The sequence below is a fragment of the Podarcis gaigeae genome (assembly GCF_964106915.1).
Source record: "Podarcis gaigeae genome assembly, chromosome: 3".
NCBI lineage: Eukaryota > Metazoa > Chordata > Lepidosauria > Squamata > Lacertidae > Podarcis > Podarcis gaigeae.
In genome coordinates this window covers 32,770,588-32,797,151 of record NC_139680.1, presented here as the reverse complement: position 1 = coordinate 32,797,151, position 26,564 = coordinate 32,770,588, and the positions used below count along the sequence as shown (strand labels likewise).

General features: G+C 40.6%; 1 protein-coding gene across 2 annotated transcripts in view; it reads left to right on the top strand.

Moving 5' to 3' along the window:
- The window catches only part of BMP5 (bone morphogenetic protein 5), a 57,235-nt gene extending 31,511 nt beyond the window's left edge, over positions 1-25,724 (top strand). For both annotated transcript variants that reach the window (XM_083730570.1, XM_083730569.1), the window contains 5 exons: positions 1,348-1,496; positions 15,887-16,084; positions 19,193-19,269; positions 20,187-20,297; positions 23,952-25,724. In XM_083730570.1, coding sequence (XP_083586696.1) covers positions 1,348-1,496; positions 15,887-16,084; positions 19,193-19,269; positions 20,187-20,297; positions 23,952-24,101 — 685 coding nt within the window. In that variant the 3' untranslated portion in view covers positions 24,102-25,724. The remainder of the gene's footprint in view (positions 1-1,347; positions 1,497-15,886; positions 16,085-19,192; positions 19,270-20,186; positions 20,298-23,951) is intronic.
- The last annotated feature ends 840 nt before the right edge of the window (positions 25,725-26,564 follow it).

Sequence of the window (26,564 nt, the reverse complement as noted above, 5' to 3'; positions counted from 1 at the left end):
GTTATGGATGAGCAAATGTAGGAATTACATGCACAATTTAAATGGCTAGTTTTGAAAAACACACATTGCCCTGAAATATGAATACGACAAGCCAAGTTTAATTTAACTGCAACAAGGGATATACTATATGGCTCAACTCTTATTTATTTTTACAGAACCAAGAGCTACGTTTACTTTCTTAATCTATACACTGTATAAGACTTTTGTGTGAGTGGAATAGCTTGTTGGGCATATTAAGCCATGAATGAACTTTTAAGATTAGATTTGCCACATCCACGCTCCTCACCATAAGTAATTTTTAATGCAAATATTCCATTAGTAAGAAGTGGGCGAAGTGATGATCTTTAGGTTTGGTGTTTCCAGAAATATCTGTGCGCTATAGAGCTAAAACATCTAAACTACTGACCGAGTTTGGAAAAGGTTTTGCTGTTGAGGCTCTAATGTTTACAAGTCCTATCTAGATTAATTGACCTGATTTTCAGTGTGGTTTTCGTTGGACCCCACAGTAAACCAAATAAATATATAACTTTTCTCCTAATAATCATTGGGAGGGGGGAACTGCTCAAAATACCATTGGCATGTTCAAAAGCCTGATGCGTGCAGGGCTTTTCTGTTATTTTCTATGGATTGTGTCCAATGACATCCTTTGTGCACCGACAGAAGGGTCTTTGATCCAGCAGAGGTTTCCAGCAGTGTAACAGGGAAGGAGGCAAGTTTGATTGATTCATCCCTCCACCTGCATATGGTTCTAAAGGGTCCCTCAATAATCATGGAACTGATGAGGGAGGGGACATGTGTGGAAATGCAGAAGGAGCAGTGGTGTAGTGTGGGGGGTGCAGGGGGGCCGGCCGCACCGGGTGCAACATCTGGGGGTAGGGTTAGGGGGCGCAAATCCACGGGTTAGGGGGTGCAAATTACTTGCCTTGTCCCGGGTGCTGACAACCCACGCTACGCCACTGAGAAGGAGTGAGAAAATTGTCTCCATTTCACTGATAGAAGCCTCTGCTCGGTCAAAGATACATGTTTCATGTACACACTGAAATTCTTCATTGCATATATATTACATGGAACTAGCAGAGCACAGCTAACAGACACAATACAGAAAAGATTTCCCTTAAGAGAAATGAAGAGTGTTTATGAATCACCGACGACAACTAAGATTGAAGTTCTCTGGTGTGTGGACCACAGCCTTTATTTCCAAAAGAAATGTCAGTGATGTCATCCACCCATTTTCAGCATTGCTGTTGCAACACCAGGACAAACGCTTTACTGGCAGAAGCAAAGTCTAAATCCAAGACATAATTTACTTTTAATTTCTAAATGTTATCTCTTTATTTTCTAAACTAGGGACGCAGACCTGTTTCTGTTAGATACAAGACGGGCTCAAGCATTTGATGTTGGCTGGCTTGTGTTTGACATCACCGTGACCAGCAATCACTGGGTGATTAATCCACAGAATAATTTAGGATTGCAGCTCTGTGCAGAAATGATGGATGGTAAGCAACATTTACATAACTCATTCCAAAATAGATATTTTTCTTTCATTTTTTGGTGGTTTTCCTGTCGTTTACGCACTTGTGGGATGCTCTACATTTTAGAATGTGTGAAAGACTCTGTAAACATAATTCATGTGACTCCATGTGGGAATCTGACTGACATGTGTAACCACTTACCATACAGATCCTTTGCATCATGTATTACTGTGCCAAAGCAGCACATTTCTGGTGATGACTGACAGTGGTGTTATGAAGCTGGTGTTATATGTAGCATAGATCCCAAGCCAGCAATTGATTTTGTTGGGTGGCCACTCTAAGGTGCTGGAGGGACAAGACCTATCCTTGAATTTCTATTCCTGCACAGCAGCCAGCTAGCAAGTTTCATTTCTATAATCAGGCCTCCTTCCACAGATCTCTTTGCTCTCTTTCTTGGGGCAGGGGATGGGGAAGACTGCAGCTATTAGAAGGCCAGGTTTTATACTGGGGCTTCCAGTTACTGACTCCCTTATGAACTATACTATATTTACCCGGGCAGAGAAGATATCTATGCTGCATAAGGTCCATGAATTATACAAGTTTTATGGACTGTATACCCTCTTGCCCTGTGATTTTATTACAATCCTCCATGTGAAGGTCCAATGGCCACATGACAAGGAAACCCTACTGGGCTTAACAGCAACTTTCTCTCTCTCGTTTCCTCTTGGTCCAGATCATGAGCAACTTGCAATGTGCAAGGAGGGGGGGCTGATTGGAAATAACGGAAATGCACACAGAGCTCTTAATGGCCGAAGTAAGCTGGACTGATTCTTCTGGTAATGGGGAAATACTGCATTTATTTTACTTACTGATGTAAGGTCTGCAAGCATTGTTTAAAATTTGCCTACAATTTGCCACCCTGGACTCCTTTGGGCAAAAGGGTGGAATAAAAATTAAATATATAATTAAAGAGGCAATGCGTTAGAAGGAATGACCTGACAACACCCTCGGCATTGGGGTTAGAGAGCCAGTGTGGTGTAGTGGTTAAGAGCGGTAGTCTTGTAATCTGGTGAACCGGGTTCGCTTCCCTGCTCCTCCATATGTAGCTGCTGGGTGACCTTGGGCCAGTCACACTTCTCTGAAGTCTCTCAGCCCCACTCACCTCACAGAGTGTTTGTTGTGGAGGAGGAAGGGAAAGGAGAATGTTAGCTGCTTTGAGACTCCTTAGGGTAGTGATAAAGCGGAATATCAAATCCAAACTCTTCTCTTCTTCTTAGAGAGACAGAGTATCAGAGATTGTTACAATCTATATGTCTGGATGACAAAATTGGATAGAGAATGTGTATATTAGAAATGCAGAAAAAAATGCTAATAAATTTTTGTGAAGACTTTTTTGTTTTTTAATTCATAAGCTGATGTGGAACCTTGGAAAACTGAACTTAAGGCTGTAAAAAATGGGAAATAGAGAGAAAACAAAACGACTGATTTTTCCATGCTGGTGGTAGTTTTGTCGTCTAACCCAGCAGTTCATTGGCACATAATATATTGGATAAAAGATATTACCTTGGAGATGGTGAACAAAATGTAGTAGCTCTTTCACCAGTACAACCACAGCTTTTTAAACCCTGAATTCGATGGAACTCAGTTTCAGCACCTCTCAGATGGGCACCATTGCCATTATAGGGGAGGCATTCATAGTGAGCTCCAGCACCTCTTTTTTAAAAAAATAGAAAAATAGCACTGAGTACAACATTGCAAGTCATGGTGTTTTCACTGATGCAGGGAACACATGCAGAATGTCCTACTTTTGCTGCAATTCAGACATGCACTTGCATAAGTCTCATGTCTGGGCAGTGGCTCTGATTAGTGCAGGATTATGGCAGTGCAACTGAATTCATGTAAACAGGGGTCCTTTGCCTATATAATCTAAGTTTTAATTTAGGTTTGCCATTCGTCTGGAGTTTCCTGGACATAGGCAGGATTTGGCCGTCAGAAATGGTGTCCGGGCGCAAATCACTTAAATGTCAGAAGTGCAAAATTTTTAAATATCTCAAAAACTTCTCCTTGCCAAAAAGAAAGTTCACTTATTGAAATACAGCAACGCTAATTAATCAATTACAAAGAAAGGTAATGGCTCAAAGCCCAAATAAACTCCAATAGGCTAGCTAGGAATAAGGTCAGTATAATATGTTAGTATAGATACTACCAAAGCAGTCAAATGATTGCATTGCCAGAACACAAACTGAAAACTCTATTTTTGGTTTTGGTGCTACTATTGGAAATCCTGACGGTTCAAATTAAATTAATAGACATAAGAAAACCTCAGTAAAGAGGGAAAAAATGTACTGTTGACTTTGGTCCAATGCACACAGCAATTGGGCCTGGGCTTGCTGCTTAAAAACTTCTGAGCAGGTTAATTGTGCTTTATAACATGATCAGAAAAGATAATTAAAACTCACATATGGAAATCGCTTGATCCTGTTGTGGCCGGTGACCCCAGGCAACTGACAAGAAGCTGAACCAGACAGGCATTTTTGTGAGCCACCACAGTTACAGTGGTCCTGTGAAAGGGCCTTTGGAAAAACAACAGCAACATTCCATCAGTTTTACCTAATCTTTAAATGAAATTTCAAGCAATTGAAGTGTCCATTCATGCAAAAGGGAAACAGAAGCAGATTCCACTGAAATATATCTGATGTGGTTCTGGAGGGCTTTTGGTGCTAGTTTTTGTAGTCTTTTGAGCATAGAGAAATGTGGGTGACATGAGCTAGTATGCAAATGGGCATGCACTCTGCTCTGAATTAAGCTTTACCACACACCCAGATCACTGGTTAGCTTGTCTCATACTGTTGACAAAAGCCAGGGACTGCCTCTCCCAGTTGCAACATTGTCTGTGTAACCTAGATTTCAGCCCCATCACTTTTGCTGTGAGCTTTGGTCCTTAAGTCTTGTTGAATTAAAACAAATTCCTTATGGCTTTCCTTTGGGATTGTGGCTCTTAACTGTAAATCCTTTGTTATACTAGGAGCAGGAAAGAAAAATATGTGGTATGAAATAACCATATATTGAGAACATCTATTCTATGGGAAAATGTCTGGTTGTTATAGTTCATGTTTCTCCCCCGATAATGCTGAGAAAAGTACAAAAGGCCACATGGCATTGGAATCCATTTTTTAAAAATGATATTTTGTATCATAAGCATCATTTCTGAATGAAATGTAGCTGATTTTCTGCTAAAACCACATTTTATATTGAATTGTGGGTCCAAAGAGCAACAAAACACATATGGAAGCTGTCAACATACAATTTAGTTTCCCCAGGGCTGCAGTAAATTAAGAAAGGATCATGTTGTTGTTGTTTTAATTCTCCCTTCTAATGTCTGCCTATCTCTTTCCAATAATCCACTGGGTACCTTTAAGTTTACATTCTAGGCTTTTGGTGACTGAAAACATTTATGGTCTTAAAGGAGAGTTGATGACTCTTACACTGATACAAGACATGAGAGGCAAGTTACTGAATTTCAGTGTAAAATGTATGTAGCTTCAGAATTTAATTTTTTTTTGCGGGGACAAGAGAAATATCTTGCACTCCTTTCTCATATACACAGAACATTCTTTAAGATTTTTGACATCCTGTGTATCAGCACCTGTGTTTTGATACATAAAATAGAACAAAAGAAACTGAGGTCTGCTTTTGTGGTTTACGTTTTTTGAGGTTGTAAGGAAACAACATGCTTCTGCTGAAAAGCAATATGTATTTTTATTATTATTTATTTAATTTGCATAGTGCCCTTCATCTAAAGATCATAGGGCGGTTCACAACATAAAAATACAAAATGAGAACACAAAATACATAATAAAACAAAAACAAACCAATTTTCCCTCTCCCACAAGTACATTTTAAAGTCCATAGAATTTTAATCAGCCCATGGCTTTATTATAGAGAAACGTGTTTTGCCTGGTGCCTGAAGATATGTAATGAAGGTGTCAGGTGAGTCTCCCTGGGGAGAGCATTACACAAGTGGGGAGCCACACAGAAAAGGCCCACTCTGGTGTTGCCACTATCCAGACCTTTTGTGGAGAAGGCACATGAAGAAGGGCTTCAGCTGATGATCACAGGGTCCAGGTCGGTTCAATATGTAGGATGAAATTCATTGAAATATCATGTTTGTTTTTAAGTCTAGAGCTGTAAGGTTTATGAAGATGTGGATCAGTCCAGGGTTTCCCAAACTCTGTTCCTTCATTCACGGCATGTCTGCAAAATGGAAATTAAAAACCATACAGGATTTAGCACTGTGCGTTACAGTTCCTGCAACAGGCAGAAAAATCATTGAGTTGTCTGCAAAGATCCCTAGCAATTATCAAGTGGGAAAGAAAAGTTTAGGAACCATTGGATTAATCCATTCCAGTGGTAGCTAATGGGTTGGTTTTAATGGGTGAGGCTAAAGGCCAAAGTAGATGAGTCAATGGAGAACTGTGATTTGGATCACCATCTCTTTGATTTCTTGTTAAAAGCCACTGTGGGACCACTGGGTCAGGTGGCTAGTCTTTCTCTTCTACCCATCATTTTTCTTGATGAAAATCACTTTTCCTTCCTGAAGGTGCTGTTTGATCTGTTAGGAAAATATCTGTAGGTGTTCCCTGCAGGGGCAAATAACAACTTTAAGAGGAGAATTTTGCACTAGGAAATTGGTGGGGGGACAGATCTTTCTTCCCATTGCTTCCATAGCTGTATTTATTTTCTCAGTCTCGGTCTCGGTCTCGGTCTCTCTCTCTCTCTCTCTCTCTCTCTCTCTCTCTCTCCAAACATTTAAAGTAACAGGAGATCTGATTACAGATTTCAATCTAATTTGGGAGGCATCTAATCTGAGAGTTTCACAGTGTAAGAATTGTCCCAAGGGAATGCTGTTGTTGTGAGTTTTCAGTTTTGTTTTCCCCCTCTCATTTGATGCTTATCACACAAAGTAATTGAAATGCTATACAGCACATTGTACATTCTGGCGTCTAGGCCTAGTTCTGTTTTATTTCTGGGTTTTCTATTTATGCAAGCCAGTTCCTGAATGCTATTATTTAATCTCTTGTTTGCAATAGTTTCTTAAATACCAGTGTGTTTTCCCCTGTGGAGTCTATTCACAGTAGCCCATCAAGTTTGCATTGTGTATTTCCCATTTATTATAAATAGCAAATTTTCCCTGCAGCCCTGCTGAATATACGTCTTATTCAGTGTATAAAAGAGATTGTAAACATTTTGGGACATGATTCAGATGCTGCTGGGCTCCACTGATGTATAGCACAGAACACAACTATCAATTATGCAGTGTAACAAATGATTGAGGACATTTTTGGCTTGGTTTAATACACATCAGAAAGTGTTAGTGTGATCAATGGGAGACTGGGCTGATACAGAATCACTTTAATACAGAAGATAACTGTCATTTAGATATAAAAAGAGGTACATTTGTTTGAAAAATCACTGTCCTTTTCATTCCTTTAATGAAGTCATTTATTAAGGATTCCTGTTTACTTTCCATGCTATCATCTTTTTGTGATCATTAAAAAATGAGTCAAACTAGGATAAAAAGCAACACTCCTACACACCATTCAGAGCTGGAACTGTATTAAATTGGAATGGTGGGTCAAGTATTTCATGAGCACATTTTCTACAATGATTACAACATTTTCCTCTTTTTTAAATAATCTGTCAGGCCGCACTGAAAGAATGTGTAAAACATTCCCCTGAAATATTCATAAATCTTTCAAGAGGTTTGCCTTAAAGTGCTTTTCAGATATCATTTTCAGCATGTACAGATAAACCCCAAAGCAACTCTGTCAAATTAATTCTACTAATTCTGACCTTAGCCATGAGATGGATTTTTATTTTTTAAAACCATTTGACTACAGTTCAGTCTTAAGAATGTAGCTCTTTTGACTTTCATTTTTAATGCCAAACAAATGAATTTTAAAGATGGGTTCCCATTCACTATAAGCAGTGGGAAGGAGAAATAGGCCTTTTGTTTATGCACCCCTGACCCTGATCCCATGTAGGAAATAGTATGAGATGAGGTGTAAAGGCCCATATAACTTCCCCACCATGATCTACCCCCATCGTTTGTGGTGGACAGGTTGCATGGCACAGCTTACACATATACATGCATCCCACCATGGCGCCCATTTGCACTATACAGTGGTACCTTGGGTTAAGAACTTAATTTGTTCGGGAGATCCGTTCTTAACCTGAAACTGTTCTTAACCTGATACCACCTTAGCTAATGGGGCCTCCTACTGCTGCCGAGCTGCCAGAGCACGATTTCTGTTCTCATCCTGAAGTAAAGTTCTTAACCCGAGGTACTATTTCTGGGTTAGCAGAGTCTGTAACCTGAAGGGTCTGTAACCTGAGGTACCACTGTACATTTTTAAAGGTACTAAACCACTTTAAACAGTCATGGCTTCCCTCAAAGAATCTTGGGAGCTGTAGGTTGTTAAGGTTGCTACGGGTTCTTAGGAGGTCCCTACTCTCTTCACAGAGCTACAATTCCCAAAATTCCCAACCAAGAAGGGAGTTTGACTGTTAAACCATTCTGTGAACATGAGTTCTGTCAGGGGACCAGCGGTCTCCTAACAACTCTCTGCATGGTTTAGCAGTGAGGAGAATGGAAGTCCCAGTGGCAGCCACACATATTTCTAACTAGTTAATAGCCTGTGATATTTAACAAATGGGGTGGAAAGTGTTGGTGGGAGGAGGCTTCCTTCACCTCCTGGTTCCTTCACTCTCACATTCCCAGCTTTCCCACTCAGCCCCTTTGTTCTCAACATCTCTCTCCCCTCCCCTGCTAAAGGTGAGATGGAGCAGCTGGTGATGCAATTTCTTTGTCCTCCAAAGCATATTTCAGGTGGAGGAAAAGTTGGGGCAGTTTGGGACTGGGCAACAGGTTTCTGCCACACAGTAGAGGAGCTGGCTTGCGGAAGGCTGAGGAGTGGGAATCAATCTGTTTCTGCATTGAAATGTGCATTTGAGTCCATAGTTGTGCAATTCTAAAACGTTTTTCTATCAAAAAATTTAAATACATTGGTACCTTGGTTTAAGAACAGCTTAGTTTATGAACAACTTGGATTAAGAACGCTGCATACCTGGAAGTAGGTGTTTTGGTTTGTGAACTTTGCCTTGGAATAAGAACATGTTTCACTTCCTGTTGAGTGTGTTCCATTTGTAAATTGAGTCCCCTCTGCTATGGGAAAGAATGCCTTGGTTTAAGAACGGACTTCTGGAATGGATTAAATTCATAAACCAAGATACCACTGTATAATTGTTAAATTTTCTCTCTTAGTTGAGAACTGTGTTGGAACATTCAGAGGGCTGGACTATATGGCCCTTGGGGTCCCTTCCAACTCTACTAATCTATGATTCCATGTGTAAGATGCTGAATAACCAAGTTCCAACACATATGTGGATTTTGGACAGTGCAGATAAGACCAGCTTGCATTGGAATTCACCAGCAATCCAGTGTCCCTAGAGACACGTCTCAAATGTGTTCCCTCCTTCCTTCCCTCCTCCTGCAGCCAACATTTGGGTTGGGGTATGTGAAACATTTGAAATTGCATTGCTGCCTCTCCAAGGTTGGGTCCTGGGTCACCAACATATCCCTTTCCTCCTCCCCTGAACTGCTTGCCTTCCTCCTGTTTCTTATTACTCCATAACAAAGATTATATGAAAAGATTATTCTGGCATGATAATTATTTGTGCTAATGCATCAATGAAAATGGTTTCTTTGGGCAACGTCAGACTTACAAAGGCCTAAGCAGCATGTCAGTTTGAGCTCTTTTATAATCCCTGAAGAAAGATTTACAGATTGAGGTGGGGAGTTTTCCTTGCAAATTCCCGAAACGTATTTTCTTTACGCATCAATGGGCAAAATTAAATATAGTGTGTAACGAGACTAAATGAAAGAAATTGGGTTTGGAGTGGAATTAAATTAGTAGTGTCAGCTTGGCCTTTTTTCCCCTTTTTCTTTTGCTAGCCAAATGTTTTGAAAAGCTATAGCTACCTTCAAGTTGTAGAAAGTATTGGTGAAAAATGACAAGGAATTTCCTTCCATGCAAATGCACTTGTAATTTGCAATTCAAAAACCCCTTATAGCAGCTTATGGTTTTCTTTAGAATCAGATGGATAAAGAAAGTTCATTTTGCCTGTCAAGCCAACAGCTTAAAAAATAATTAGAGCTGTGTTGAGCCTTTCAGAGGTACAGTCAAACCTTGGTTGTCAAATGTTTCAGAAGACTGTTTGACAACCAAGGCGCAGCTTCCTATTGGTTGCAAGAGCTTCTTGCACTCAAGCAGAAGCCGTGTCAGACGTTCGGGAGCCGAAATGTAAAAAACGGAGCTGTCCAAGAACCGAGGTTTGACTGTAGTGGGATTTGAGTGGACAACAGTGGGAAGAAAAATTAACCTTCGGACTGGTGAAAGTTTTAAAATTTGGGAAGGCAGAGGAGCTTATCGGTAAAGATGAGGGTGGACAGCATCTTTTCTTAAAACCACAGAGCACTTGCAGTTAGTGGCTAGCCAGGCCACCATGTTCCTTTCCCATTGCGTGGACAGGCGGAGTCCCCAGATCCCGCGCGGTCCCCCCGTCATGTGGAATAACGACTCAAGACAACGTGCTATGGGATTAAATTGGCCACAACTTTATTAAATTTCAAATGTGGGTAGACCTTGGCTCAGGCTTTCGGCGTTCTCCCTCCCCAGTCCCAGCTGGGGACCTAGGGAGCATCAGGGTTATCCAGTGTGTGGGGGGGGGGATGGGCCGGCTCTGGAGAACATATGTTCAAGCAGAGATAGCCGCCCCCATAACGCCACCGCCGCAGGGGAGAGCAACGACCCCTCTGAGAATGTCACCAAAAATGTGGTCTTGTTGGTGATGCTGCAAAACTGAGAGGGCATTCTTCACCCAGCAGTTAGAATAAATTTGTGCACCTATCAAGAGAAAATAAATAAATTCATACCCCATGTTTATAAATGGGCTTATTGGGACAAGTAAATAATTTCTAACATATTTCACAACTGCATGACACTATCCCAGACCTCGCAGTGCAGGGGAAGAAGAAGAAGAGGATGAGGAGTTTGGATTTGATATCCCGCTTTCTCACTATCCAAAGGAGTCTCAAAGCAGCTAACAATCTCCTTTCCCTTCCTCCCCCACAACAATCACTCTGTGAGGTGAGTGGGGCTGAGAGACTTCAGAGAAGTGTGACTAGCCCAAGGTCTCCCAGCAGCTGCATGTGGAGGAGTGGGGAAGCGAACCCGGTTCACCAGATTACGAGTCTACAGCTCTTAACCACTACACCACGCTGGCTCTCTGGGACAGGCTGTGACATGCTGGGACAGGCGGGTGTCAGAACACTGCCTGGGGGAGCATGTCACTGCCTCTTCCCCCTCTCCCCAGATATGTGTTGCTGTCCAGAACACATAGAGCATTTACTGCATCTCAGCCCAGTGGTGTAGCATGGGGGTGATAGCACAGCGGTGATTGCCCTGGGTGTAAAATTGTTAGGGCTGCAAAACTTCAGCACCTTGTGCTGCCTCAATACAGCTGTGTGCTTCCGTCACTGGGCTCTGTTGAGAACGACTTCTCCATGTGAACCAGGAAGTGACCTCTCTAGACAACAGAATGACTCTTCTTTTCTTTTATCTGTGCTGTGATCTCCTGGGTGATGTGAATATGTACTCCATCTGTTTCCCATCCATCCACTGCCACTGTGTGGCCCTGGTTGCTGGCAACCCATGCTATGCCACTGTCTCAGCCACAGCATTCCAGGCATCAGGGTGGGAAGGAGAAATAGGAGAGCAGATCACTCTCAGAGCAGCAGCCAAAGAAGTAAGGAGGTGGGCATTTTTTTTTGAGCAAGTGGATGAGTGAGAATGAGTTCTCTGCATTAGCATCTAGACTGGAAAGAAACAAAATTAAGAGCCGTAATGCCTGCCTTGCATTTAAGGTAATCATTACAAGTTGCTGTTTTTTATGCTTAGCCAAAGCAATATGAACTTTAGCAACACGATCACAAGTTTTGGAAAGTTTATGCAATTCTGTAGTGGGTGACTAATTGCAGTATCCCTCTCCACAGTGGCCATGGCAACTCAGTGTAAAACCGGGTAATTAGGTCTACTGATTTCATAGTGTGATGCACGCATGATTTAGCCATCAATGCAGAAGCTAGTTAAATAAGGCAATCTTGTACTCATTTACCTGAGAATGAACCCTATTGAACTCAGTGGGAATTTATTTTTGCCTAGACACACATAGACTTGTGCTCTAAAGTTTCTTGGCCATAACCTGTCATCTCCTGCCATTGTGACCAAACACAATTTTGGCATCTTTCAAACAGCTAGTAGTTTGGGGTGAGTTTCTTAAAAGAGATGATTTGATCAGGGTTGCTTTTGAAAGAAAGAATTTTCATTACCTGTGGAATTTTGCTACCAGAAACACACATGGAGTTGTGTGCCAGAAACTCATCGCCCCCCCCCCCCTGTTTTCCACATTTCAAATATGCCTTCCAGTGTGTGGGGAGGACTCTTCAGACATGGGAAAGGATGGATTGCAGCAATGACTCATCTGCTTTTTCGGACACTGTCTAGTGGAAATCTACAAACGAAACACATAGGGTTTTTTGTCAATTAGAATCCCAAAATGGTAGTACATGTGATTCCTGTATGTGCTTCCCAGATCTATGTTACATGCATGGTTTTTATCTGAGCAAGCTGAATTTGATTAAAATTATTAGCAAGCATTCCATAATCAGATGACTTAAGCACACTGACTGATTTATACACACTGATGGCTACTTTAGACCCACCCAGGTGCCTCAGGCAAGCCCCATTCGGTTTAACATTTTCCCTTTGAATAGCAGGCTCTTGATCACAAACTGTTTTTGAAAGGCTCTCTGGTTCGAAAGAGGTTTGCTATGTGGCATGAGGGTCTGCTGCTCAGAAAACACAAGCCCCAAACTCCCTTGGGTGCATGGAACTAGTTGCATGGTTGTTTGGATCCTGGCCATAACAAATAAGCTGAGCCTTCAGTTATGAAACCACTAATTTTGTAGTAGTTTTGAGACCAATGGGGCAATTCTGAATTAAGTGCTTTTATGATTGTAACATGCTTTTTTCTCCAGAATTATCAACTTGTATAATGCTAAATTTACTTACGTGGAGCTATGTTGAATGGTAGTCATTGGGAGTTTACTGCCGAGCAAACCTTTTGAAATATAAATGATTATTTATTGGGTTTTTTATGTAGAAAAATAGAAGTGCTGAGCCATAATTCTATGGTGAGGGGTGGGGAAAACTGTTTCTCGCAGCTTACCTTGGCCTTTCAAAAGATCAAGTAAACAGCAGATAGTCACATAAATTGCCTCTGTGTTCAAAGGGTATTTGGGCTTAGACTAATTTTTAAGAGTATCTCTGTATATCTTGAGGACTTAAGTAAACCTTAGCTTGTGGCATCTTAATAGTCATCTCACTGCTGAAATCTAAAAAGAAACCGACAGGAAACTTAATATTAAACATTATTTTAAAGGGAGTTCACTTTGGTTTTGAAGGTTCAACCCCCCCTCCACTTTTGCTTCTCACACAAAAAACACTTTTGTAAATTCAGAAAACTTAGGTTGTGAGAAGCAAAAGTATGTGTGTGCGTGTGTGTGTGTGGGGGGGTGATCCTTCAAAACCAAAGTGAACTCCCTTTAAAATAATGTCTCACACATACCTTTATAGTATTCAGGACATATACATCTAATAGATTTCCTGAAATGTCTGCCAGTAAGGTATTAATCTTTTATAGGTAAATTAAATTATTGAAAGTCCTTGCAACAAAACAGAGAGCTTCGTCAGAAGGACTCCTAGAAAAAGGAAGGTAAACGTGGAACGCTGTGGTTTGGTCCAGGTTGTAATAATCTGTAAAAGGTTTTCCAGATCCGACTTGCTAAAGACTTTCACATTCAACAATGAATTGCACTATATTATTTCACAATCATTTAAATGAAATTAGAAATTGAACAAATACATATTTTCCTTTCCAGACTCTGCCCCTCCATGAAGCAGCAATTATTTCATATATATTTTTTCATAATATGTGGCCACTCCATTCCGCTCCCGAACTGCTTAACTTTCTCAGTTCTCCTTTTTTCACCTTTGCTGGTTTCTCTGTCACTGGAAACATCTTAAAGCAATTTAAAGTGCTACACCTGAATAAACATGTTGTAAAAGTGTTTATGTATTGAAGTGGGTCAGTTCAAGGTACGGTATTTGGCTGCGACTTCTAATTTCTCTTTTTTACTGCAAAAGGGTTGCCAGGAGGAGGAAGTCTGAGCTGAATTAATACATTTGTTACAGTGGAAGTAGAATGGAAACTGCCTTAACCACAAATCAAACTGCCTCTTTCATTTACGCCAATGATAGAAGTTTTTCTAAGAAATATAGACCCTGGCAGAGAGCCACTGTAAGTTTGCCTTTAAAAGGGAAGCCTATATGCTTATTTGTTTAAGGCTTACTCCTATGACTATTAGTAAGTTCTTTCTCAAGCGAGATTGAGTTTAATGGCATGATACATTTGCAAGGCAGATGCTTCTTTCTCAGAGGATTTTAACCATTTCCCATCTCCTACTTTGCTATAGATCAGAGGGACGTTGCTGCCAACCAGGCTAGCAATTCAGAATTTCTTTTACTATTTTAAGGAATTTTGTACGCTTTCCCCTTGTACAGCTGCATAGCTTCACATGACACTGTCTCGGTTTCTGGCGGAACGAAGGGTTCTGCATAATACGTGGAGACACAAAGGTGTTCGGGCTGCCAAAATAAATTCTGTTAAGAGCTGGGGGCTTATTTGTTCGAAATTCATATGGATGCAGCTTTAGTGACTAGCTCCCACCTATTTTATTTTCATTTTCAACGCCTTCCTCCAACACTCCTCCACCCCCGGTTGCCCCTGAGGGTCACAGTCTATAATCTAGTGTAGTGCTCAGTTCTGACTGAACAAATATTATAGAGAAATATGTACATCCCCCTGGGAGTAAAACTAGAGTCAATCATGTACATATTTCAACCTCTATTATATATTATTCCTTGAAAGACTGAAGCCTCAGCTGTACCTATACTTAAGGCTTTTGGTGAAATTTGAGTAATGCTTTGAAATTATTTATGACTCATAGTATAAATATGTAGGATGCCTGCCTTTCTTTTTCGTATTGATTTGTGTCGAGTATACAGGATTCCCCATCTGCTGTTCTTGTTTTTTTAAATTAAGAAGATAGTGGCTTCAAAAAAAAGTTGACTACTTTGCCATCACAATGTGGGATTCTAATACACACAATATTCTCTTCTAGCACTACACCGTTTTCAAAATAGATGAGGCTATTCTATGTACGTCTAGCATATCTGCCTTTCACATTACATTTCAGTTGATGGAGCCTGATGAAGTGGACAAGGTGTTTGCAGTGATGTGAATAACAACATCTTCCCTTCTCCCTCCTGGCTTATTAAAAGCTTGCTGAGGTGGTACAACCAGGTGGATCCAAGCTGTGGTCAATGTATGCTTGTGGGAGGGAGCGGTGATGCTACCACACCTGAGGAAAAAATAATCAAGCCTGGGCCCATTGGTTTGAGACAATGGTCCCTTTTGGGGGAAAGGTTGTGTCTCAACAGTTGCAAATACTTTGGGATGAAACTGATTGCCTTGACCTGTTCCAACTGAGGTTCAGGCCTGGTTATCGATAGGTCTTTGTCATCTTGGGTGACCTTTATTGGGAGAAGGACAGAGGGAATGCAAGCCCATTATTCTTACTTGATCTCTCAGTAGCTTTTGATACTATTGATCAGGGTATCCTCTTGAGCCAGCTCTGTGAGTTGGGCATTGGGATTACTGTTTTACAGTGATTCTGGTCCTCTCTGGGGTCAAATTCAGAAAAAAATATTGGGGAGTATTTCTGTGGGTGCTGTGAGGTACTGCCGGGTACTATTTCATCTCTGATGCCATTTAACATCTCCATGAAGCCATCCAGGGTGGTTTCTGGGAGATTTGAGGTGAAGTGCCGTCAGTACACTAATGATACACAACTCTGTTCCTCTGTAACATATATCAGGATAACATCTGTGTAAGTGCTGGACCAGTGCCTGGAGTCAGTGGGGGGCTGGATCAGGGCCAACAAACTGACTGTGGTTGCTGGCAAGATGGAGGCACTGTGTGTAGGCAGCCTACTCTAGATAGCTGTTACGCAGTGCTACTTTGAATACAGCAGAATAATAATAATAATAATAATAATAATAATAATAATAATAATAATGTTCCAGAGTTATTATTCTAACATTGCCCCTTCACCAATTGGCTTAGCTTATTCTGTGTTTTGGTAAATATGCTTATGTTGATGTATTTTGCAGGTAGGAGTATCAACGTGAAATCTGCTGGCCTTATAGGACGGCATGGACCTCAGTCAAAGCAGCCATTCATGGTTGCTTTCTTCAAAGCAAGCGAAGTCCTTTTTCGATCTGTCCGAGCTGCCAACAACAAAAAGAAAAATCAGAACCGCAACAAATCCAGCACTCCGCAAGATTCCTCAAGAATGCAGAGTGTTGGGGGTAAGAGAAAGAATGCATAATATCTACAGAACATGTAGAGAACACACAGGGCATGTAAATGACACACCCCACAAAGAATGGGAAGCACAGAGGTCATGTTCACATCAGTGGCATAGCGTGGGGGTGCAGGGGGGGGCGGCCGCACCGGGTGCAACATCTGGGGGTTAGGGTTGGGGGCGCAAATCCACGGGTTAGGGGGTGCAAATTACTTGCCTTGCCCCGGGTGCTGACAACCCACGCTACGCCACTGGTTCACATGTTATGGTAAGCCATAAACCATGGTTTTCCACGATTAGCAGATTGTTCCATCTTTCCTCCTCCTGGTTCATGTTTGGAGGGAAAAGCTACAACCCTGAACCTGGGTTTGTAGTTTGTTTTGCTCCAAACACGAGATTGCATGTAGCACGATTGCTACTTGGTTTACTGACCATTGCAGTGAAACAGCCGACATTCCAGGTTTGCACGTAACAGTAAGCCAGGGTTGTGGCTTTACCCACCCAGTACAAGCCAGACGGAGACATATAGACCTCTCAGGCACAAGTGATTGTGCAGTCAAACCCATTACTTTAAACCAGGGGTGCACTGCTTCCCATAGAAGCCAGTGGGGTTTAATCACAGAGGTCAATAGTGTTTAACCAGCCTAAATGTTACTCTAATGTTTCTCTTCTCTCCCTCATACAATGCAATGAGTTTCCCCAACTTCCATGGTGTTGTTCTGTTACCAATATTGCAGCCATGTTTTTTAAATGAACATAAGTAGCTCTTTCACTGAGTCAAATATTCGTTCAAAAGCTGTATTTTAACAGTGTAAATTTCATTCTAAATACAGACTTCCATTGAGAAACAAAAGCCTAACTTGTTCTGTTTATTGATGTGGGACATGCTTAATAGTGCAATTCTATACATGTCTAGTCAGATATGCGGTACTTACTCATAGGTAAATGTGCACATGACTGCAGCCCAGATGTGTAATAACTTAATTAAACATGCAATAATCCTTGGTATATAGACAAACTCAATCCCATCTCAAATATTTGCTGCCTGCCAATGGATACATTTAGGAGTTTTTATATCCGATTTCCTTGTTCTCCCTTCAAAGTATTTTTCTACTAAACCTAATTCCAGTTCCTAAATTATTTGGGTATAAAGTTTATTCAGCCACAATATCCCATGATTTTGATTCCTAGCAGAATAAGCACATGGACCTTGAATCCCTAGTCAGTGAAATTAGATCTTTGGCACCAGATTCTGTAGAGTAATGTCACCCTAGCCACTTACCATGCAGTGTAATATTGCATCCCACATTTGTCTCTACTAACATGCAGAAATGTAAGGAAGGAATATGGATTTAATTTAGGGATTTTTTTTGCATTCTAAATAAGTGTGCGATCAAATTCTCCCCCGTCTTCCCCCTATGATTGGATATTGAATGCTTAGTTTCACATCAAGTGTGCTGAGGCTTTTTTCACATCTGGGCAGCAGTCATCTGTTATGAAAATGCTAAAAACAATTTTAACACTGTGGAGAAAGCTGAAATGATACTTTTACATATATTAGAGGGGTTTGGGTTTTGTTTGTTTTTTTGAATAAAAATTCACATAGAGCTCATGGGGAGATAGGGACTTCCAAAAAGCTGGTGAGTACATTTTTGTGTTTCTGCTCTAAACCCCTCCCCCAAAGCAGCCAGCAAATAGAGCACATTTTTCTTTCTCTCCATTCTGTGTGCAAGATTAATAGACAGGCCTATTCTGGAAAAACTCTTGGGCAGAAATCAAGGAAGGGAAGCCCCTCAAAGGAGACAGAATTACTCTTATAATGGTAGAAATGCTGTAATGATGAACATTAAGATGCCAAAACAGAATCAGTAACCAAGTAGATGTTAACATGGTTGGACACTGAGTGGGCACAAAATATGCATTGACATTCTTAGAAAATCAGTTCATGAGGTAGTCTTTCCTTGATCTGTCGGTCTTATTATAAAAAAGTAAGCTAGAGACTTATAACACTCTTTTGACTATGAACATTCTGGAAAACTGAAATCAGTAGAAGTGGAAGGTATGTAACATTTTATACCCATTTCTCTTAACAGTCAAAGTTATTAACTCATTGTAAATATGGGGAAATTACAGCAATATTAGCACTACAGATATGGTGCAGGACACACAGAACAGACTGGGACAGCCAGAAGGGTTTGGTAATATTTTCACTGTATTAAATGCCAATAGACTCAACTATATGAATAGCCAGGGAGGCTTGTCAACAAAGATACATGATGTTAATGAAGAGCTTATAGTTCTTTCTATTGTATTGTCGTTTGCATCATGAGAACTGCCCTATGTCTGTGTGCCTTGATCACAATGAAACTTTTTGCAGGTTGATGAAAATCCATCATGCTGCTTGCTTTTTGGCAAGGGGATATAATTAGCTACTGTTTTTTTAAATAAAACAGGCATGCAATTACAATTATATTATTATTATCATATCATAGAAGGTTATGGCAGCAGTCAAAGCCTTGCCAGACAGCAAGGTACTGCCCATCAGGTGGGGCTTCTGATTGGCCCATTTGAAGCTGGCATTCTGGCGGGAAGTCCTGCCAACTGGGGGAATTCCCAAATGGCTGGCAAACATGTGCAAGCTAATTGCTGGGATGGCAGAGAGTGAGGGGCCGCAACCGCCACCCACCTGAAAAGGGTGAATGCCCATAACTGACATACTTTAGTGGCAGGTTTATTTAGTTGCTATTATGCTCCCACCCAATGATGCCTTTGCAACTGAGCTTCTTGCCTGCCCCGGGTTTTGAGGGGAAATGAGGCTGTAATCTTACATCTACTTACCTGGGAGGAAGCTCCATTGAACTCAGTGAGATGTACTTCTCAATAGACATGTATAGGAGTCTGCTGTTAATATAATTCTTTTAAAGCTCGTCTGCTAATATTATGGTAGTCAGTAATAGGAGTCAGCATGACATGCAATTGCCTGAAACACTTCATATATCAAAAGCAGGTTTCCTGCTATTTACTCATATCAAGATGTTTGTAATATCTAAGGAGGAAATAATGAATGCTTTGAACCATAGAAGTATTTATACGTTTTATTTCCTTTCTGCAGATTATAACACAAGTGAGCAGAAACAAGCCTGTAAAAAACATGAACTGTACGTGAGCTTCAGAGACCTAGGCTGGCAGGTAGGAGCAATGATCAATCCTATTTTAGACAGCAATAATAATAATAATGGCAACTGGTGCTTAGCTTTCAGGAGGAGGAATGTTAAACATGAATCTTTGCAACAAATCTTGAAATTCAGTCTATAACTCATTCCGTAGTAATTATGCTGGTTTTGGTGAGCTGCTAAAGGAACCTACCTGATCAATTTTCAGGTAATCTAGTTATCCCAGATTAATAAATATTGTTTCATGGAAAATTGATATGCCAACAATTTAGAGACAGGAAAGTAGTGTTGGACCTCACTCTGTCAGCAGTGTCCCTTGTTTATCTCTAATAGTTTCAAAGCAAGGGTCAGTAGCTGCCACTGGGGTTCTGTTGCTCTGCTAGCTTCCCAACACCAGTGTGGTACTGCTAGACCAAGTTGTCTGCTACCTTGCCCCCCCCCTCAGGAATTGACAGCAATGTGCAGCTAGCAGAGCAGAAGAACTCCGGTACAATGCTTTGCAGGCAACAGTGGAATATTTGTAAAGTTCACACATATTAATCCACTGACATCTACCCAGGATCTAGAAGAGCCAGGACCGTTACTGTATACCAGGGATGTCCAACAGGTTGATTGCAATCTATCGGTCAGTTGCGGGTCATCCATGGTCGATCACGTGATCCTGATCGATTCCCCCCCCCCCGCAACAACTTTGGGTCTTCCTTCCCCAAAAAGCTCAACAACTTTGGTCATTACAATGGGTAGATCACTGCCATTATTATTTTTTGTGTGGGAGTAGATCACAGTCTCTTGGAAGTTGGACATCCCTGCTGTATACATTTCTGGGTGGAATACAATATTCATTTCTGTTTGATTTTTTTTCTGTTTGATTTTTTCTAATTTGGCACCTCAACTTCCTTAAAGTATCTCTTACCTGCGTTGTTTGTTGCCTAGGATTGGATTATAGCTCCAGAGGGCTACGCTGCCTTTTATTGTGATGGAGAATGCTCCTTTCCTCTCAATGCACACATGAATGCAACAAATCATGCCATAGTGCAGACTCTGGTATGTATGCATCCCTAAATGTAATGAGTGCCATCCAGGAAAAGAGGTGGAATTATGTCTGAATTGAACCAATGGAATGTAAATACATTATCTCATAGATATCAGCTGCTTGCATCAGTCTTTCTCCGGAGAAGTGTGTGCCTTCGGGGGTAAAGTCAAACTGCTGGAACTTGCAGTGCCTGCTGTGGCTGTAGATGCCAATCAAGTTGGGCTTATGACTTGTAACTGCTGCCTCCTGCATTGTTTTTGCTGCATTTGCAGCACCCAAGTTGGCAGAAGCCTTGGCGGTCCAGACAGCAAGACCCCCTTCTCAGCCTCACTGATGCTGCCCAAAGGAAAGGAAAGCAATACATTTGGCACTAGATACCAGCGGGGCTTTGCTTTAGTGTACTTAAGTGTAGGGATATTATTTGGGAGACAGCATCCTACACACACACACACACACACACACACACACACACACACACACACACAGGCTTTCTGGGCTTGCCCTTCTTTCTTTATATCTTCTCCTGCTTCAGTAGTTTTCAATGCAAAGGCAATAAAATATCCAGAAACCCCTCTACTGTTCTAACATTTCATTCCAAGCAGATTAATATTTAAAACAAACCACATAATCATATTTCTGTAAGAAACCCCTGAAGCACTGTTATACAGTAACATTCCCATTATATTTTAAAATTTTGACTCGGCCGTTCATTTTCAGGACCAAAAAACATGTACCTGCATTTCCCACCCCAACTGCTGAGCTGATAAGACTTTTAGTAGGTGGCTCTATTTAGAAGTAGAAAAAAGGGATCAAAGGGAAAGGATTCCCTCTTCCACAGCATCTTGTTCCAGCACAACCCAGCTTGCTTTTAAACTTGCAAGAAAAAAGTGTCCTGAGATCTGATCATGAATATCTTGCCTCACCTGTTGTTTGTCCCTCCAGCTGTCCTCTTCCAATTTATATGTACAGTGGTAGCTCAGGTTAAGAACTTAATTCGTTCTGGACGTCTGTTCTTAACCTGAAACTGTTCTTAACCTGAAGCACCACTTTAGCTAATGGGGCCTCCCGCTGCCCCTGCACCGCCACTGCACGATTTCTGTTCTCATCCTGAAGCAAAGTTCTTAACCCGAGGTAATATTTCTGGGTTAGCGGAGTCTGTAACCTGAAGCGTATGTAACCCGAGGTACCACTGTACATGCAAAAGTCTGGCATGTTCTACTTCAAATTAGGAATGTTAGAATTCAGTGTAGGGTGCAGTTTGGGGACCTAACTGCTCATGCATGCAACTTGTAATAAAGTCCTTTCCACTGTGATCACATTACTCCAATAAGGGTCAGCCTTTTGTTTTCGGCAATTAGTCCTTGGGATTCCTACATGGCAGACTGGCTTATTGTAGCAAGTGTTTTCTAGCATACTTACTGCATGGGAGTTGGGCTCCAAGACTGTAGCAAACAGACACCTCTATGCTGATGATGCCAATAAGTATCTTTCCTCTATTAGGACACTTGCTGTGAAAGAATAAAAAAAGAGCCTTGTGATAATAAGCATTTCCAATTTTAAAAATATTTAAAGACATTTACTGTTCATTTCCCTGGACCTAAGTGAAGGTTTCAACCAGGCTGTTCCCAATGAGGTTGTAGCTTTCCAAGAAAAGTTTTATGAAGCACACTTTGAAAAAACAACAACCAGCAGCTTAACTTTCTCAGACACTACAGCTGAATCAGGCTGTACATGGTTAATGCATGCATTTGGGATGTATTTGGCTTATTTGAACTTTGAAATTCCTGAGTCGATTGTGTGTGTAATTATGTGAAATGTGAGGCATTAAAGTAATTTCTTTCTAACCTTATGCCAGCAGTGGCTATTAGATGTGAGCACCTAGTATGACGATTGCAGAATGTGCAAAATCTAGAAATATTATTTATTTAGGTTAGAAACAGAGGAATAATTTCAAGGCAAAGGGGTTACAATCAGGCATTACAAGCTGGGAAAATTCACATTCCTAAGTGCATTCATTAACTTTGGCAGTATTACTGCTGACCACTATTCTTATTAATCTGTTCCATCTTCAAATGAGAAAGAGGCAAGAAATGATAAAATGAGAATTGTGCTTCCCCTTGCCTCCCAAAGTGAGAAGCCCATGATAGTTCCACAGTCCCTACAAAATTAAACTAGACACACACATTTCCAAAAGTTTCATTTTATTTATTAAACAACCTTAGGAAATGCATGTGCATTTTATTTCTACTAAACACTGTGTGTGTGTGTTTAAAGGATTTATGATTGTTCGAAAAGATCTCTCCCTGGTAAACGATCTCTTCGTGGTAACAGTTATATAAAAGCTGTTTCCCGATTGCCTGTTCTGTGTTCTCTGGCAAAGACTACAGACTTATATCACTGCTGGGCAGATGGCTATAACAGATTTTAACAGTCTTACCAAACAAACGAAACTTATTACTGCTGAAGTTTTTATCCTGGCTTTAATACTCTTTTGTCCTTCCTATTACAACTCCCTTCTCTACGGCCTCCTTGCTTCCCAACTCACCCAACATGTGCAGAATATTATTCCTAACTTGCTTTCAAGTACAAAAGACCCTGTATTTTCCCTCAGTCTCCAATGTTTCCACTACCTTTCCCATTCATTTCAGGAAGCTGTTCAGCATTGCCTTCCATATGGTTATCCAAGCCCATTTCATGGAATGGCCTCCTCTAGTCTCTTCCCTGCTCCTTCCAAAAAGCAATCACATATGCTGTGGTTTCACCCCACCCTTGCCAGCGCTACTGGAGCACCGTAACATACTTACATTGGCTGGAATCCTGAACTTGCTCCTGCTGCCTGGCAGAACCTTTGAGTTGAGCTCCATTCACTGGTACCCGCTGTGGCTGAAGGAGAAATCAGTGGAATTTAAGTACAACCATTGCCGACTTGTTGCATTAATAGCAATGGAATCTATGTTCAACTTAGTCTAGCTCTAACCCAAATCCAGTGAAGTTGTCCCATTAGCACAAGGAGCTCCACTTGCACAGTGGGACTTCCAATCTCCTTTTCTCCACACCTAGCCCCAGAGCAGATTTGAGGGTGCATGGGGGACACATGGGGAGAAGAGAGGAAGGGGTTTTTCAGTAGTGCAAATCCACGACCAACTGGGAAACCTTTATGGGATACAATCCAATGTACCTACTGTACATCAACGCAAGCAGAAAGTATGGATATAACTCTACAGTCGTACCTTGGATCTCAAATGCCTTGGCGCCTGAACAAATCGGCTCCCAAACAATCAAAACCTGGAAGTGATTGTTCCCGTTTGAGTTTTTTTTTAACCCAAACATCCGACGAGGCTTCCGATTGGCTTCCTGCAGGAAGCCAATCGGAAGCCGCCCTTTGGTTTCTGAATGTTTTGGAAGTCAGACGGACTTCCGGAATGGATTCCGTTCGACTTTCAAGGTACGACTGCACAAGTAAAGCCTTAGTTTGACTACGGCTGGATCTAGACACATAAAAAAACCCCGTTCAGTTAAATGCATTGTAAACTTCATACGGGGAAATCCCACTGGCGAAAAAGGGACTCCACAGCGCCATCTGGTGTCACAGTGTTATAACCCATATAATGCACTTTATCTTTATGAATGTAGCTGAGTCCTACTTGTCTCTCTGTCTTTTCCAGGTCCATTTGATGTTCCCAGATCATGTCCCTAAGCCTTGCTGTGCCCCAACGAAACTGAATGCAATCTCTGTGCTCTATTTTGATGACAGTTCAAACGTTATTTTGAAAAAGTACAGAAACATGGTGGTGCGATCATGTGGTTGCCACTAGAATCGGTTTGTAAAAAAGAAGATTCTCAATAATATCTTTTTTCCTTAATTATAATAAAGGTGATAGAATGCCTTTTTTAAGGAAACGAGGACCTTAAACAACTTATTCCAGTTTATGCCATTTTTCATTCATGTACAGTATTATGTACATAGTAGCATTAATTTATTTAAAGGTATATAGTTTCTTTTGTATGAATGATATTGCAAACGCTTTATTATATTAGTATGTACTAGAATATTGAAGGCAGATTTTCAGCTAATCATGCTGAGATTTATTTCATATTTTTTTTTTTAAAAAAAAGCCTTTGTATAGTTCTCTCTCTTTAACTCAGAAACCCCAGAACTCCCGTGACTGTTTTATATTGTTAAAGGAAATTGAATACATTTGGCTACATTGTGCCAATGAAAACTCTGGCGGGCTATTTATTTAGAAAAGGCACTGAGGAAAGGCTGAAAGAGAGAGAGAGAAAATTCTTAGCTAAAAACAATTCTCCTTTTAGAAGTTCTACTCCATTAGATAAAGAAAAACGCTGAACCGTGTTTAAATAAATAAATGGCAGTTTAAATGCAGGGGCTGAAAGATTGCACATAATTGTCAAAGCTATTTTCTTTAGCAGAAGGAGTGTAACCATAGGAGCTATGTTACCTCTATTTGCTTGTGGGGTTGCAAATTTTTCTGAAGTCATTAAGCTTTTGGGGGTTGCTTGTTGCCTGGGTCCATAGCTTTTGAAGTTACGGGAGCAGGGCAGGGTGGAATGTAGAAGAACAACCTTCTTACCTCAAGTAAATGCTATTGGTCTATTAAACTATAACGCTACCGCGATGGATTTGTTTGTGTTTATCGACCAAAACAAAACACATGAGCCAGTGAGTGAGTTAATGAAATGGAGAATAAGCAGAGAATAATCCCCCCTGCCCCAAATGTCCTCGAACCAGTCCTCAAAGAGCATTATTTAAGTTAAGAAGAATGCTCATTTACTTATTTCTTGGATTACTTAATCTCACCTTCAAGCATTATTTAATAGGATTTGTGTCTGTGACGGGGAAGTGAGGGTGCACACTGTTGCAGAAAAATGCGGTCAGCTGTATGGCGTTTCAGAAAAATTACTTTATCTCACTTACAAATAACATTTATTCCTGTTTTTTAAATATCTTTCAAAAAATCTGTTGAAATACTAAACTATTACTTCTGTTAGAGTTCTTTTTGACAAAAAAAACCCCTCCCATTCCAGCTGCTTTTAACTATGTTTTTAATTTACCACAAAGCCTTACTTAGTTAAACTGCAGTTCATGTACTGTAATGCATTTTAATATAGGCATCTTTTATGACTTGCTGTTTTGAAGAGAAATCATGAAGGTTAAAATTAATCTGAGAAGCATTTAAAAAGGAAACGGATTTGCCTGTGATTTAGATAGATTAAAGGTTGTGGTTATTTGGAACTGAATTTATTTTAAATAAAATTTGAAAAGTGTATTTTGGGTACATTAAGTAATATATTTTTGAATAAAGGTGTACCATTTTGAGTGTATGAAATTGAAGATTATATTATTCTTTGAAATGTTCTGTTGAAATACAAGTCTATATTTTAAGATCTAATAAATCTGAAACCTTTGTTTGCTCTGCCATGCCTTTTTCCCTTTCTTGGCTATATTATATGGAAAACTTGCTGAACAGGAATAACCCATTATTATCCAGAGTTGGCTCCTTCTGGCCAGCAAAGGAGCTTCCATTCATGGAAGGAGAATTCCACTTACGGGATGCATCCTTCTGAGTGTAGAACAGAATTTTTGGATTGACTGCATAGTTACTTAAGTTTTCAAACTGAGTACATCTGCTCAGGAAGAATATAAACAACACATTGACAGAAGTGCAAACGTTACAAAGCATCAAGGTTCTGCAGTTCCAAAACACCATTACAACTGCATCATCAGTGAAAAGATATTGTAAACAAGGAAAGACAAAAACCAAACCACCCCCATCTCCTTATGTATTGCTACCATTGCTTCCGTTTAGGGGAAAAAGGAAACTGGCACGAGAATTTTCACATGCTCCAAAGGCTTGTATTTGCTATACGCTACTGGGATTTTAGTTGCACATGCGTCCAAGCATACCTCTTTCTCACAGTAGCTAATAAAACACTTTCCATGTGTCTGTCAATTTGAAAAATACTTGTATAACATTTCCTTGCAAGTCAATGGCCAAGGTCATTACACTTTCATGCAAGATTCTTAAAGAGAGTTTTCTTGGTCCAGTTTTAATTAGTTTAAACTTTCTGGCTCCTGAGAGACCACAGTGGATTCCTGATTATATTCCCAAAGCAGCTAACTAAATATGAAACAAACTACAGGAAACGATGTCTTGCTGCTACAAGAGCTAATTGCAGTTTAATAGGCAACTACTAATCTACTTGATTCAATTTACTTTGGAGCCCATCATTTTGTAACCCTTTTGGAAGCTACTAGT